The 16,533-nt window shown below is 38.1% G+C and overlaps 1 protein-coding gene across 1 annotated transcript in view; it reads right to left on the minus strand.

Annotated features, from left to right (window-relative positions):
- Nucleotides 1-16,006, minus strand: part of LOC129267714 (mucin-17-like) — an 81,892-nt gene extending 65,886 nt beyond the window's left edge. The window contains exons 1-9 of the mRNA XM_064104730.1: nt 15,885-16,006; nt 13,201-13,398; nt 12,522-12,698; nt 8,961-9,209; nt 7,618-7,869; nt 6,262-6,513; nt 5,391-5,645; nt 3,537-3,788; nt 1,899-2,153 (exon numbers count right to left, since the gene is read on the minus strand). Coding sequence (XP_063960800.1) covers nt 1,899-2,153; nt 3,537-3,788; nt 5,391-5,645; nt 6,262-6,513; nt 7,618-7,869; nt 8,961-9,209; nt 12,522-12,693 — 1,687 coding nt within the window. The 5' untranslated portion in view covers nt 12,694-12,698; nt 13,201-13,398; nt 15,885-16,006. The remainder of the gene's footprint in view (nt 1-1,898; nt 2,154-3,536; nt 3,789-5,390; nt 5,646-6,261; nt 6,514-7,617; nt 7,870-8,960; nt 9,210-12,521; nt 12,699-13,200; nt 13,399-15,884) is intronic.
- Nucleotides 16,007-16,533: the final 527 nt, after the last annotated feature.

Genomic DNA, 16,533 nt, shown 5'->3' on the forward strand with positions numbered 1-16,533 from the left:
ATTATTTTATGTGTGTGTGTGTTCTACAAAACTACTAGGTAAACTAATTCTTGGAACAGGTGGATGTTTCACAAAGCTGTTCGTAAGTTAAGAGCGACTTTAAGAACGACTGGTGATCCTTTCTTGTGGTAAATGGTATATTCAGTGGCGATGGTTAAGCGCGAAAGAAAGGTTTACCAGTCGTTCTTAAAGTCGCTCTTAACTTAACGAACAGCTTTATGAAACTGCCCCCTGGTATAGGGTGGTATTTGTAATTAATGAGTTTGTGAAATGCCTAAGTAACAAACACATCTACGTGTGGCTGTACATTAATTAATGTGGCCTTCTAAAAGAATGTATAGGGAGCAACTTGGACAGGGGTACATATTGAAATGTCAATTCTGTAATGGCTTTGGGATGAACAAATGCACATGTTTTGGGTTGTTTTATTTATAGGATACTTATTACTGAACAGAACTTAATACCATTGGTAGGCCTGCGAAAGGTATTTGTAGTGAGTTATGAGCTGCATCGCATTAATGGCATCAATGTAAGAATGTAAGAAAATAGACAATGATAAGACCCGATTATTTATCAGTAAATTTTGAATGGAGGTTTTTGTTTATGACTGACATCCTGATATATTGCCTTAATAGCCGAATATAATTATCTAAAACTTTTGGAAACATTTTCTATAAAAGTGGAAAGAGATGATTTGCATTTCCGACTTTTTTTGTTTTTCCAGAAAAATGCACATTGATTGGCGATTCTAAGAATGGAAATGGCTGTAATTGGAGTAATCTAGTGGAAGAATATATAAATGACGACTGTCTATTCAGCTAACATCTGTCTACTATTTTAATAGCACCTTTAGTTGACACGGTTACGGAGAAATTAGCGATGGCAAGATTGCCGGAGGGGTCTGTAAAAATGTATTCCACGACGGTCCGTCCAACCGGAAAGAAATCGCCAGGTTGGGCGGTGCGGTTTACAAGGAACACAAGACCAGAATTGTCTGTGACATTGGGCACAGTGAAATTCACCTCAATGCCCGTCTGGCCGAGCTCGATTAGGACAATAATGTCGTAAGTGTCTACAAAGGGCGGTTCCGTGTCAACTGCAAAAGGAAGTTCAATCGGGGAGGAAAACGAATTTAAGCAAATCATAAAGAAAAACATTGAAAGAAAACAAATATACAGTAAGCAAAGCAAACGTAAAATATGTGCAGCAAACATAAAATAAGTAAAGCAAACAAATGGATAATAGGCAAAGCAAACTGTAAAAGTATTAGATAACTGTAATAAGGCAAGAATTAAAAAGCAAGGTTAAGAAAAAAATAAGCACAGCATTATTGTAAAAACTACTTCAATTAGAGTTAAATATCATAGTGTACAGATCAGAAATTACATAGCAAATAATTATATTACATTTATCAAGCAAGTATTATGCCACAAGACTTTATGGTGCAAGCATAAGACATTCAATACATAGGAAAATGTATATAATCAACCACACTGCAATTCATTCTTTAGCAAAGAATTGTTTTAAGTAACAATTGGTTAAATAAATAGAATATAACAGGTTACTGGTCCAAGTATAAAACCCGCACAGCATATGCTTTTTGTTAAGTTTATCAATATTTCGTAGAATATCGAGAACCCAAGAATGTTTATTTAACTTTTATAATGAGTTAATTGCCACCAGGTATGGGTAAAGGAGAGGTAAATCAATATTATGAAAAGGGAGAGCTGAAAGATTAAAAAAAATTACAAAAAGACAGCAACAGAGGTACTACTAAGAGAGAAGTAACTTTGATTGGGCTGAGATTATGAGTTTGAATGGAATTCGTGTGAGGCTTATTGTAACGTTCCCAACGTTGTCTCTTTCCCATCTTATCTTGGAGTCGACTGATAAAGTACCTTGTTCTTGAACAGTAACAGTGAAAGTGCCTGTAGCTTGGTTGCCAGAGGCATCTTGATACACATAGGTCACGACCGTGCTTCCGATTGGAAAGAAATCGCCCGGCTGAGCCGATCGGCTCACGAGCTCGGTGGTGCCAGAGGAATCGACAGCCACAGGTTCGGTATAGAAGACGTTGATGCCGGAAGAACCGAAAGGAGCCACGCGAATGACTTCGTTGGTGGTCACAAAGATTTGAGGGGGTTGGGTGTCCTCTGAGAAGGGATTGATAGGGAAGAATAGGTGTGAAGCGTGAGGAGAAGGCCCTGTCAGATCGTTACTTGCAAGTTTTACGTGTGACTTACGGGAGGCTATTTTTCCTACGCACAGGTCGCCTGCATTGACAGTATCTGACACGGATCTCGCAAGCAGTTGCCTGGAGAAGCGCACACAAGTCTGATCTGCACGCAGAGAAGTTTTGAACATGTTGTGAGTGATTGCCCGCACCTCACCTGCAAGGCTTGCATGAAACGATGCAACAGGGCATAAAGAGAAAAAGGGGTGGTTCCTAGCTTTTGGGAGGATATCCAAGGCCTCACAACCGACTGGTGTATGTTCTTGCACTTAGGGCAACTTGTCAAAAGTCTTTGCCATTTCTCTTAGTGAGAATCTCCCTACTATTACATGTAGTAAGCTATGCTTTTTTTTCATAGCGGCTTTCCTGCAGTCCCCATTATTTTGTCTATGCCATGTCTCTTAGCGAGAATCTCCCTCCTATAAGTATGCAATGCTTTTTTTTCCATAGCTGATTTCCTGCAGTCTACAGTCCCCATTGTTTTGTCTATGATTGAATGTGAGAATAAAAAGCTGCTTGCACGATTCTAGCGGTACAGATGCGGCTCTGAATTTAGACAAGGTACATAAATGAGAAATCCTTAATTTTCTGTTTGAACGTATTGGGCTGAAAGCAAATTTTGAAAAATATTTATGTGAAGATGAAATATGCTTTATTCACTCTACATGTACAAATATCACAATTCAACTTTGCAGATCGAAAATGAAAATCTGATTTAACACAAGAACACATTCCAGTCTGTGAAGTCTTTAATACAGAAAATGGAAAGAAATAGCAGAGTACACATCAGGGGGCTTTTGCAATGAATTAAGTTTTGAACAATCTGGGAGTCGACCTAAAGAATGTTAGTATGCTAGAGACTGATAACTTATGTGGAGTACACAGAGAGGGGTCTCACTATGAATGAAGATGAATACGGTAAAGCTGGAAACGGTAGATGGAGCTAATGCCAGGGTTATATAGTAATATCGAGGTGTGCATTTGAATAGGCAATATATATATATATACAGTGCTTTTTTACTGCTATATATGTATATCTTGAAATATTGTATTATTAACTCAATGAAGAGATTATAAAGATTAGCATAAGAGCAATACTGTGCAGGGCAGGTGAATGTGTTGGCATATTTTTTCAACGAAAACAACATTGCAATATTCAAAACAATTGCATACGCCAGTCTATGGCAAATTAGGTAGGAGGCATACTGTTCAAAGCCATTGAGAGAATTCAGTAATCGAACATAGAAAATAAATTCTACACCCAATTACAGTACAGAACAAGCCTATGAGCGACGGGGGGTACCTTCAACAATGTTAACCGTAACGGTCGCAGTGGCTGGGTTTCCGGAGGGATCCTGGTAAGTATAGGTCACAACTGTTTGTCCCACCGGGAAAAAGTCTCCAGGTTGGTTGGTACGGGACACAAGATTGGCGGTGCCGGAGTTGTCGCTGGCGGTAGGCTCGGGGTAAAAGACATTCACCCCGGGGGTGCCAAGCTCGACCGTGCGGGTGATGACAGTGCTCGGTACGGAAATGACAGGTGGCGTGGTATCGACTAAAGAGTGGTATTAGAAAAGTCATGCAACACATACAGATGAGGTGAGGAGAAGAATGCGAAAGTAGAAAGTTAGTGATTAGAAAATAAGGCTTAGCAGTAGAGGCGCACGGCCAACATTGGAGACTGTCTCCAATGTGGGAGATTATCTCCAATATCAGAGACTTTTGTAAAGAATTTGGGTATCCAATTTCAGAGACAGTCTCCAGTTTTGAAGACCAATTTCCTTTGTTTACATTTGCTGCAAAAGGATTACCTTGGCGGCAAATAAAAATGTGATAAGCAGATTCCTCATGAAAAATTACCCCTTTTCACCGTCTACACTAAAAATTCACCGTCTACTTTTGTTTTGATAAGGATTTTTGTTGTCAATCACACACAAAACAAATGGGCTTCTGACCTCAGTGAGACAAAATTTTGGGTGGAAAAAATCATGCTTTTGTTGGTGTTGTTTCTTTTGTCCTTTTGCAAAGCAAGTCTCCAATGTGGGAGATTGTCTCCCCTATTGGAGAGAGTCTCCCATATTGGCCGTGCGCCTATACTGCTTAGTATAGCATTGGATAGTGCACTGCACAAAGAAAGGCTGATTAATCATGCCAGCATCCACTGCACACTTGGAGATGAGGTATTAAGGCGACCACACACCTTACGACTGGTCTGCGACCCGATTTCAGAATAAAATGTAGTAGAATTTGATGCTAATATTGAGACTTGGAATATCTTACTGTGTAATGTTCTAAATCATCGTACGAATACCTATGATCAAATCAGTGCCCATGGTACCACCCTTCTTAGAATAAAAGCGAATTTAATATCTAGTCGTAATGACGTCATAGCAGTCGTACGATTGGCTACGATTTGAAACTAATTTGGCCTTTACTCCAAAATAAAGGCTTGCAAACTTTCAAAATGGTTATATTATTATTCTTTTTATCAATTTCAACCTCAAATAAAATGATATGTTCCATTCACATCTTCAGAAAATGAGCAAAATGCGATTTGTTCCAAAATCGGATCGCGAACAGTCGTAAGGTGTGCGGTGGCCTTTAGAGAGCTTCAGATTTCACAACTTCTGATCAATGACGTGGAATCTTTTCTCCCAATAATGCTGTTTCCGAAATGAGATTCCGCGCCATGAATGAGAAATCTAAAACTCCCCATTACCTAAGGGTCAAAACAATACCTACACATTTTATTTATGAGTTGTCAACTTGAAGTTAATTCAATTAATGTTATTTTCAAGTTATCGCAAGAACATGCCATTTTCACTCTCGAATGAGGTCACAAGGCACCTGTTCTTCCTGCGAAGTAACTGTTAATGAAAATCTTTTTTTTTTGGGGGGGGGTCTTTGATAACTTGTGATTGCAAGTTTGTAAGTACTGATAGGTCAGTCAACCTTTGAAAATTACGTCCTCCATCAATCTCAAAGCAGAGGTATAAATAAAAAGTGAAAGCTTGTTCGATTTTACGAATGATAAAGGCATGTTACAACTGGTGAGACTTCTTTTGTCTAAATTAATACAAGAATTTGATTAGGGTTTAAAATTTGGTTAGCGTACGATTCATTCGCAGCCAAAACAATCAACTGCACTTAAGATTACCTTCTACAACATTGATAGTGACAGTGCCAGAGGCAGGGTTTCCGGAAGGATCCTGGAAAGTGTAGGTCACAATGGTCTGACCAACAGGGAAAAAGTCACCAGGTTGGTTGGTACGGGAAACGAGAATTGCCGTGCCAGAGTTGTCGTTAGCAGTAGGCTCTTGGTAAAATACATTGACACCTGGAGTGCCAACTTCCACTTGTCGTGTGATAATGGAAGGAGTTGGCACAGTGATGACTGGTGGAGTTGTGTCAACTGAAGCGATATGAACAGAAGCATGTCAAGAGTAAGAAAGGATGAGAATGAGATAATGAAAGAAAAAGGCTATACAATGCAGTTTGAAGAGTATTCTGAATTGTAAAAGTGGTGTGGAAGCACTTAAACACTTCTAAAGATAGTTGTTTACGGCTATGAAAATAAGAATCGAAGGGAAAATGCTTAAGTCAATAAGTACAGCTTGAAACTATAAAGATTATTGTAAAAGTAGTTTTAAAGGACTTAACACTTCATATGAAAGTAGTGGAGGGATCATGAAATAAGTATTTAAGAAAATAAATGCTGAAGGTAGCATGCACTGTTAGCATTTGGAGCAGAATTGAAGATTGAGTGAAATTTGCACAATATTGCATGTATGTGGCCATGTCTTTATATCTGTTGCATTTGTACTTCGATATGAAGATAAATACTGGACTCAAAGAAAGGTTGATTTAAAAAAAATCTGCAAATCATGGCACTTGTAGGAAACGAAATGAGAATGTATGAAATTATGTACACAGTTATAATGATCAGGTATTAAGTAAAATTTATTCATGTTGTTTAATTTAAACTGTTCAGAAACATGTAAAAGGCACAATGATAGGAAGAAGAATACCTTCTACGACATTGACAGTGAAAGTTCCAGTTGCTGGGTTTCCAGAGGGATCTCTAAAAGTGTAGGTCACAATGGTCTGACCAACAGGGAAGAAGTCGCCGGGTTGGTGGGTGCGGCTATCAAGAATAGCGGTACCAGAGTTATCAGTAGCGGTTGGCTCAGAGTAGAATACATTGATTCCAGGGGTACCGACCTCAACTTGCTCGGTGATTATACCACTGGGCACGGTAACGACGGGTGGAGTAGTGTCAACTGAAGATTTAAGGACGATGCAAGAGGTTGGGAGAGATCATGACATGGAGAAAAACATGCAAGCTTTATGGTGAGAACAAAAAATGGGTAAGCAAGAGAATGAATACACACATGGACGCAACATGTAAAATGGAATGGAATGGACCAATTTGCACATGTACGCACAAGATCATGAAGTGTACAGAATGGAAGTGTCTACATGTACATCATAAGCGTAATTTATACAGGAAATCTACATAAACCATGGGTTCAACAGATGGTTTTAAAAGCCACCTTTGCGAATTCGGGCCATTAGTTCCACCTCCCCCTGGTGCAGGTGTGCTACGATCAAAGCTAGGCACCCTATATATCCCCCCCCCCCCCGGGTTAACTGCATGATTAAATGCAAAATCATGGATTTCATGGAAATTATACCACTGGATAGCACAGATAGCATGACACTATACTGTTAAACGAGATTTCTTTCAAATTTTTATCAACTGTTTCTCCTCTAACAAGAATCATTTCATTGCCAAAGTCGATCTCCCTTTTTGATGGTAAAGATAGCATCGAGTGTAATCCTGTCCAAATCCCACCATTCTAAAAAGCCACTACCATATTTTAAAAGGAAGACCATTCCACTGTGGCATTTGGGGTTTACAGCTACCATGCTCTGTCACTCTCCCTGTTGTTTAAAGCAGACACGAGCCAGTAGCCATCTCAAGTCCTTAACTACATGTACCAAAATCTGGCCAGTGTAGGAGACCCGTAGAATAATATCACACTGATTCACTTCATAATACATTTATATTGCAATAATTAGTTGTTTATCAAGTAGGTAAACAGGTACTTTTCCTCTCAAAACAATTTAGCGTCTCTGTACTTTTAAAATTGTAGGTTAATTTTCTTCCCTGTATAATTAATAGTAATCTAAAAAGGTACATTTTAAGACTAGTCATTTCTAACACACAGTCAATGAGAGACTCCAGACAGTTTGTTCCCTCTGGAATCAAACATAACTCAAACATATCAAATGCAAGTTTTATTTCCAACCAATTAGAAAAAGTGCTTTTGGGACTTAAGTTTGACTCTTTTTTTTTTGTAGAAGCATGAAAAAAGTTTTACCTTCCACCACATTGACTGTGAAAGTGCCAGTGCCGAAATTCCCGGACGGATCCTGGAAAATGTATGTCACAACCGTTTGACCAACAGGAAAGAAATCCCCTGGTTGGGCAGACCGGCTGAACAGTACAGCGGTGCCGGAGTTATCAGTGGCCGTCGGCTCGGTGTAAAATACGTTCACGCCCCCGCTCCCAATCTCAACTTGCCGGGTGATAAAACCACTGGATACGGTGACAACGGGGTCAATGCTGTCAGCTATACAAGGGATTGTGGGTAGGGTGAAGTGTAAATTGGTAGGGCAACATCAGTGTATGGAAAGGACAGAGGATTGTGGGTAGGGAAAAACAAGTGGATTGTGGGTAGGAAAAAAGTGAATTGTGTATAGGGAAAGTAGTGGATTGTGGGTATGGCAAATAAAGGATTGAGGGTAGTGAAACAATGTGCATTGTGGGTACAAAAAAACAGATTGCGGGTAGGGCAAAACAGATTGTGGGTAAGAAAAAAGGAGATTGATTATGTTTGTATGCGGAAAGTGGGTGAATTAGGTACACAGGTGGCAATGGTATGGGGAAAAGGATACAGGAGGTAGAAGAAATGTAGGAAAGGAAAAAAAGAAATGAAAAATGCAAATATATATAGATTAAGGACAATGCTAAAAATTTCATAGATATAGAACACTCCAATGAACAAAATTTATATATTACGAAGAGGTAAATCATATGGCTAAACAGAGGGACAGTATAAATGTTCATGCCAGGAAGAGCTTTCACCGAAATATCCGATTCAAAGCATTTTGATGTTGACAATGAAAGATTGTACAGTAATTATGAAAGGTGCTTGGAGAATTATAGAGATGTTGATGAAATACAGCTGGACACAAGGTAAAGAAATATCAAATAGCAAGGCTGTAAAACACACTGCAAAATAGTGAGTTTAGAGTATTTTTGTTACAAAATATAGCATGCTTTGCCTGCCACTGCAACAGAGCAGAAAGGATAATTATTGTTAGGAAAAGATGCAACAACTTGCACGCATAATCGGATAGGCCTGGGCGTTGTACACCACAGCAAGAAAAGATACATGTAAGATAGAGGAAACATCAGGTTACCAATAACATACATGTCTATATTTGTTTCATTGCAGGAAGATATGAATTAAAGGCCTAAAGCCATATCAAAGGCAAGTGTCTAATATAATGTTAGTGTCAAGAGATAGGATAATCAGAGAAAACACAGAGTAAAAAAGCACAATTTTATATACAATTATTCATGCTTGTAGAAATTGATTGACAATTGACAAAAAAGGACGTCGTCGACACAGGGTACAATTTAGTCCACACTTCTTACTTGCTGTGACAGTAATGGTAAATGCACACTGCCCGATGTTTCCAAACTCGTCAGTGGCAGTGTAGACAACCGTTGTGGTAGTCCCTGTGATGAAGCTCTGTCCGGGGTTGTGGCTGGAGACCGTGGTGACAGCGCTTGCATCTACGGCCGTGGGAACGGTCCAGGTCACGGTGGTGCTCTGGGTTCCGATCTCGACATTCACATTTATGTTTGCGGGGCAGTTGACGAAAACGGGTGGGGTGGTATCGACTGTATAGTATGGATAGTGTTACCTTTACCAGAGTATGCTGACTATGTCAACAATGAAACTGAAAATTCTACACAAAAAGTAGGTTTCCTTTAATTGGTGTAACTTTCAATTTATAGAGCATTCTCATATTAAAGCAGACATGTTGGAGGACAAACAATAAAAACCTGTGCCCCAAACCGGGATAAATCATTGCTTTTATGGTCAAATGCATAGGTTTTCCATTGCTATATCCTCCACCGTGACGTCACCTGAGAACCCTCTTAAAAATGGTCTTGAGCAAGATATCTCTGTATTCTTTATTCCCCCATTGACTAACTTTTGGATAAAATGAAACTGATCTGTCCGTCAAGCGTGAGTGAGCACATTTCGAAGGCAAATTGATACACTTCAAGATGAAAACAATTATTTAAATATTCACTGAGTCAAATTCTGGGATGAATTCTGAAGTGCTATGTCTTTTATCATCCATCCATTAGGCCTAGTCACACAAATAGTTTTAAGGGGAAATTTTTGCTGTTCTGTCCTAATCGATAAAAACAAAACCCAGAATTTGCAAAGTTCTTTTAATAAATCATAGTTTGAATATAATGATTGAGTGAGCACAAATGCTAAAATTTGGTCTTAATAAGACACAAACATGACTGTGAATGTAAATTTAGTTGACAAAAAATATTTTATTTTTTCACAGAAGTTAGACAACAAGTAAAGAAACACTTCTGCTGGAAAACTTTTACTTAAAGTCAAATCAGTCAAAACTTTTTTGTCATTCTTTTTTATTCTATAGGGGGAACTTCCTTTTTGTATAGTTTTTTTTCTGACCATAGTAACAGCCAAAGGTCCATAAAGCATACTACTATCTAAAGAGGTTGAGTATATTTTTTTTATAGGAAAACTCAACCTGATAAGTTGGTTATACTAAAAGCATAAAAATCAGAGAAAAATATTGGTGAAGGTTCAATGAAAATCCATAGAATATAAAGAGAATATACTCTATGTATTTTGAAAGTTTTTGTTTTGTGACGTCACAGAGGGGTAGCTCCTTTGCGACATGACGTAAATTTCCAAAATGTCATGTAAAAAAAATACCAACATTCTTATATAGCGCATATCACTGCCAAATGCGTCCCTATGCACTTAATTGGATATTATTACCCTGGCTTTAGCCCCGCAGCCTTTTACAGCGCGGTGGCATTTCAAGGAATAAATTCCTGCCAGGTACCCATTTACCTCACCTGGGTCGAGTGCAGCACAATGTGGATAAATTTCTTGCCGAAGGAAATTACGCCATGGCTGAGATTCGTGCCAACAGCCCTCTGTTTCAAAGTCCGAAGACTAATCCACGGGCCACAACGCTCCACAAGTGAAAGTGATTTTATGTGGTAGTTATATCATCTGATACATCATTTCATACCACTTTCTATAAAACAGTTGTATTCATCATAATCCATATAAAAAATATACATTGTAATTTATGGAATGTATATTTCATGATATATTGGGAAAGTCGCTCTCTTATGACATCATACAGTAACAACTTAAAGGTTCCATAACTCTTCTTCTTTGACAGATTTTAAAAGAACTTTCACCAATATTTTCTCTGATTTTTCTGCTTTCATGAAAACGTTCTTATCGTCAGGGTGAACACCCCCTTATCGATAAAACGGAAAAGAGCTCAAATCACTGATCTTTGAAAGTTCTTTGTTAGTATCGAAAATTGAATATTAAAGCTTAAAGCTCATCTGTGTGTGTAATTCCTACCACAGCAACACAATCAGAGCTGCCAATTTAGTGCAACCAACAAGAATCATAATGAAAAAATAAAGGAATTTGTCAACACAAACCTTAAGACTAGACATGTCAACCTCTGGGAATGAGAAACTGTACATGTACATGTATGATGTATTGCTGTATTCAGTGATCCTCAAAACTTTTATTTTGAAATATTCACCCACAAATGACCTGGGTCTAGTTACCTGAAATGACATTCATCTTTGCCAATACATTGTAATTTGTATAAAATAGAGACATATTGAGACAATTTTTCTCAATAAAACACAGGGTTTTTCATATTGTAAGACATGAAGACAAAACCTAATGCAGAAATATGTGGTTGCAAAAATGTAATGATTGGCAGCTCTGTTTGTGCAATGTGCTAGAGTTGGTTGTTGCTCTGTCATCGAACTGAGAGCAATTCCTTCAATAACTGATCTGGGGTCCCGTTTCATAAAACTTATGATAAAAAATTGCAATAACAGTTAAAAGCTATAAAAATCCTTCAATGTGATTGGCTGATAGTAAATTTGTTACAGAAATTGTGCACTTGTTATGATAGCAAGTATTGATGAAACAGGGCCCCTGAAGTAAACAAATGAGAAGTAAGTAAGTAACCCACGTTTTTCATAGCAATATGGGAGTGTTTAAGGAAACTATTGGAAGAAAAACTGGTTCCACAAAATTAATTAGCAGGGATAGGATTAGGAAATAAGTAGTGCGTGTAGGCCAATTGAGACCAGAATCAGAAAGAGCAAGTGAACTCACCACAAAGAGCATTAATCATTCAAAATGGTTGGAAACTTCAGAAAAATATTAGCGTCAATGTTTATACATGTTATCAAGGTTTCTACTATGGAAAAGACCTTGAATATACCTCAAAAGAAGCACCTTGTCTATTAAAAGGGAAAACTAAAGTGACAAAAAGAAGCAAGGGCCCATCTCATAAAGAATTACAACTGAAGTACATTTGCCATCATTGTAAACCATGGATATCTTGATTTTGATTGGCTGCTGATCCGTTACAATGGTAGTTGCCATCATCGCAAAGTTACAATAGTTTTAATGCTTTATGAAATGGACCCCAGTAAAAGAATACTACTTGAAATATAAATAGTGAGTATCGGGGGGGGGGGCAAAAATATTTCTGGGGTATTTGGGGGGCTCAAAAGACAAAATTTGCCAGAATGTATTTGGACTGGGAATTTCTGTTCCCCAACTATAAGGATATCCACGGGGCTCTTTACATTGAACCCTATGTGAATTTCAGGGGCTCTTTGTTTATTAATTTTTCGAGATTTAGCGGGGCTTGAGAGCATTTTGGGGCAACTTCCCCCAAGCCCCCCATGTACCATTTCCCCTGGGGGCCCTGTTTTCATAAAAACTTGTTATTATAACAAATTTGCAATAAGGGTTATAAGATACTGAAATCCTTCAATCTGATTGGCTGATAGTAAATTTGTAATGGGAATGTTGCATTTGTTATTATTACTACAAGTCTTCATGACACAGGTCCCCGGTGATTAAGATGGACACCTTACCAATAGCAGACCAGGAGATCTGAAAGCCAGTCCTCTGGATGTTTTTATCAGTTCCAAAGTACATCCAGAACACATCGCCAGAGATGGTGAAATCATCGGGCTTGGTTGTCCCCTCGAAGAAGTAGAGATCGGGAAGGACGGTTTCACCGTTGATCTGGGTGTCCTCGTACATCAATCCTGCACGAAAGAAAATCCGGGTGCCATATGAAAACGGGATTTTCGATTGGAGGAATTAGTTGTGGCTACAATTTTTGAAATGGTTTCAAACAGAATCAAAGGTAATGAGCATCCAAGCGTGTGTGTAGGCCTACGTATATATAAAATTGTGTGCAACAGGGAATAATTTTCCTGGTATCACATCGCAATTTGCTCCACATTTTTTAAAGACTGCTATAAAGTCTTTTGAACAGCATATTTTTACATAGGACTGTACATTGCTTTAGTTGAGAGCTTTTCTCTTATGACCAAAAATGCTATTCAAATTTGTAAAGCAAACTTATTCCCTGTGCAAAATTATTCTGGCAGAAAATGTGAAATTGTGGGCAATATTCAGTCTTTGGTGATAGTGAATTTCTTATGTGTATGTTAATAGTCCCATCAGTCTTCACCAAAAAATAATGACTTGGCCCTTATTGGGAAAGTTCACGGTCCTATGTATGCTTTCACATAGGCTACTTACCGGCACCGACGTACAGTTCATCCTTGAATTCCTCAATGTCGAATTGTTCATTGAAGGAGAATGTAATGCTGGTGGCGCCAGGGACGTACAGAAGGTAGAGCGCCCTGTACCTGTTGTTGTAGACGGCAGGGTAATTGATGGAGCTGAAGCTCCCAGTTCTACAGGAATCTCCATAACACGTAAACACTTCCTGGTTGTCTGTTCATCAAAAAATAATATGACTGATTGTCAGGTTTTTTAACAATACTACAATACATATGTACTGTATGTCATATAAGTGTCAAATAGTTGAAAAGATGTACACTGTACAGGGTTCCCACAATTCACAAGCAGCCATATTGGATAACAATGTTCAATAAAAACATGCATCGAGTCCTGATAAATTGTAGTTTTTTTATGGTCTTATCATGCACAGGTTTCCCATTATTATGTCCTCCAGAATGGCTCTTTGTGATGTTTATACTGTTACACTAACAATTCCCGCTTAATTAGAATTTATCCCAATATAGTTTACAAATAAAATAAAAATATCCATAATTTAAAATACACTGTATTCACTCCTTCATCTGGACAACTCCTTAATAGAATGAATGTAACTTTACAGTGCTTAATACAGTGTTTCTCAATAGCTGCATACTATTATCCAGTCTTTAACACATGGATAGAAATTATTCCACAAATTCAATTATAAACCTATGTTCAACAACTGTTTGAACACTGATACAAACATGAACTTTGTGTTGGTGTACAACTAATTAAGCTTTATTCTAGGTTAATTCTTCTTCTGTTGGAATCTTCAAAGGGTTCTGCAGCCTTTCTTGAAGAAATTAAATATGACTGCACACATTATGATTTATGAGTCATGTAGAAATGAGAATTATCTTTATCACATTCAAAGGGTATTCTGAAAACTGTCCAGCGAAGCTGTATTGATGACATGATTTGGGAAATTAATTTAATTCAGGAGTAAACATATTCTATAACTTTCATAATTCTTACCCCCGCAAGATGCACAAAGTTTGGGCAATTACTTCCCATTATTTTGCTTTTCAGTTCAAGCTTTCTAACATTTCAATTTTCAACTAATCCTCTTGCCTATTTTCCTACACTCCAGGGTGCCAGAACACAAAGCTCAAGTGTCTTTTTTCAGTGATCGATTAGGGGGCTAATTTTTATAACTGATCATATATATATTAAAATCAAAGCAATCAGTCTGATGTTGCTTTCACATCAAGGTACGGTGGTCGCAGCGACCGCACCCAGCAACCGCACTTTCATGTGAAAGCAGTATTAGAAATGCGCCCCATGACCAATCAAAAGGGAACATGTCACTAGGCCCTGGATGTGAGACAAAGCACAATGCTTTGAGGCAGGTTCCTGCAGTCTTAGAAACCAAATATAATAGGCCTCTTTCAGTCTGTACATACCATGCTTCCCTAAAAGGTTTCTCATTGAAATTTCTCACAATAAAAACTAACACAACAGCAAGCATTTAAAGACTTTAAATTAACTGATAAGATGACTCACAAAACACTCACAGGATCCAAAGAGCAAATCTTTGACGTTTCCGATGCTGGTTTAGAAAATTCAATGATTTCTCTTGCAAACCTTAAAGACTAGGAAATTCATTCATGTTAGAACTCAGTATGGAAAAGGGGATTTCATGGCGCAAATTCTGATGACTTTTATTGACAGCTGTGATAAGCTATAACTACAACCAAAACAATGCATTCACTTTCATAATACTCTTCTGGATTATTTATAGCATTTTCACAGCATTTTATAATCATCACATCTGGGGCCCGTTACATAAAAGTTAATATTTGTGACCTACCACACCAAAACCACCAATAAGTTGACAGGTAAGGTTCTCTATTCAATAGCCAAATAGTAATTTGTCACCAAAATCCAAAAAAAAAAAAAAATAGCTGCTTTCTAAAAGAGCAATTCTTCTTCTTCATACTGTGAAAAATTGAAGTCGGGTAGCTGAATAAAAGAAAAGATACAAGAGTTTCTTGGACACTACTTTTTCAAACTGCTTGGAAGTTTTATTGAGATTACACAGTATGCACATCTCATGCTTGAGTGAACCCCAAACTTCAAACCTTGTTTTCTCCTTATTTTTTAAGCTCTTGCTGAATTTCCTCTGCATTCAATCAAGTACTTGTAATGGTTATTATTGGTCAATTTTAACACATCGTTTTAAAGCTTAGGAAATGAATTTTCAAGCTCAATAAAAATCTCAATAATCATTTTGGTTGACTTATTTTTGGTTTTGGGGGGGGGGGGGGGCAGGTCACATGTTATTGACTTTGCCATCCAATGGTAACTTGCATGGGATCCTTGATACTCCTTGGCTGTTGATCGTCACTACCATGGTACATGTAGTTACCATTGAATGGCAAAGTTACCATAATTAATATTAACTGTTATGCAACAGGGCTATGGTTGGTTGAAATTAATTATTTTTAAATCTATTGATAAGATGACCCACAAAACACTCAAGGGAACCATAGTGCAAAGGTTTGTGATCACTAGCGATTGATGGCATTGGCCAGTTATGATGTCCGTCGCAAGCTCATATATCCACTTTTGAACCAATCAAAATTGCCGTTTTAAAATTTGCAATTGATCATAAACGTTTGTTGCTACGGGGCCCAGGTTTCACTGTATTGTGTACTTACCGGCTGACTGATCACATTGAACACCTTGTGAAAAAGGCACGTTACATTCACAGACATACGGTAACTCCCCGGCCACATTTCTGTCGTAGCAGTTGAGACCAGCTGAACATTGATTCACAGCACATTCTGCAAGGGAGACAAGGTGAAAGAGCAATGATCGTTAATAATACATTTATGTAGGTTATCAATAGGGCTTTCAACCTTGGAAAACTGTTCAAATTAGTGCTGTCCTGTTCATCTGTATGGTAGGGGGTCCTAAAGCTGCGCGGGTCCTAAAGCTATGCACCACTCATCATGCATGCAGTTTTTAATGGCAAATGCGCACTTTGTGTGTGGAATTTTGACTGCAGAGTGACAAACGATTCCTATTCAATTTTTTCTAGAGGCTGCAGTAAATCTCTAAATGCAGAGAAAACCCACACCTGTTTAGAATTTTGGAGTTATGTTCGCTTGAATTTCATATTGTCCTATAATAAAATGAACATAATTTAGAAATTGAGGCACAGGAAATACTATTTTTCTGCATGATAAATCAAGTGCGTAGCTCTAGGACCCCTTCTACATCGGGCAGCGAAATCAAGAGGTGTTCGGAAAACACGGCAGGATTTTCGTATTAGTGAGTTTTGTGATATTTTCTTCTTGGTTAATG

This window comes from Lytechinus pictus, chromosome 9 (assembly GCF_037042905.1).
Source record: "Lytechinus pictus isolate F3 Inbred chromosome 9, Lp3.0, whole genome shotgun sequence".
Lineage (NCBI taxonomy): Eukaryota > Metazoa > Echinodermata > Echinoidea > Temnopleuroida > Toxopneustidae > Lytechinus > Lytechinus pictus.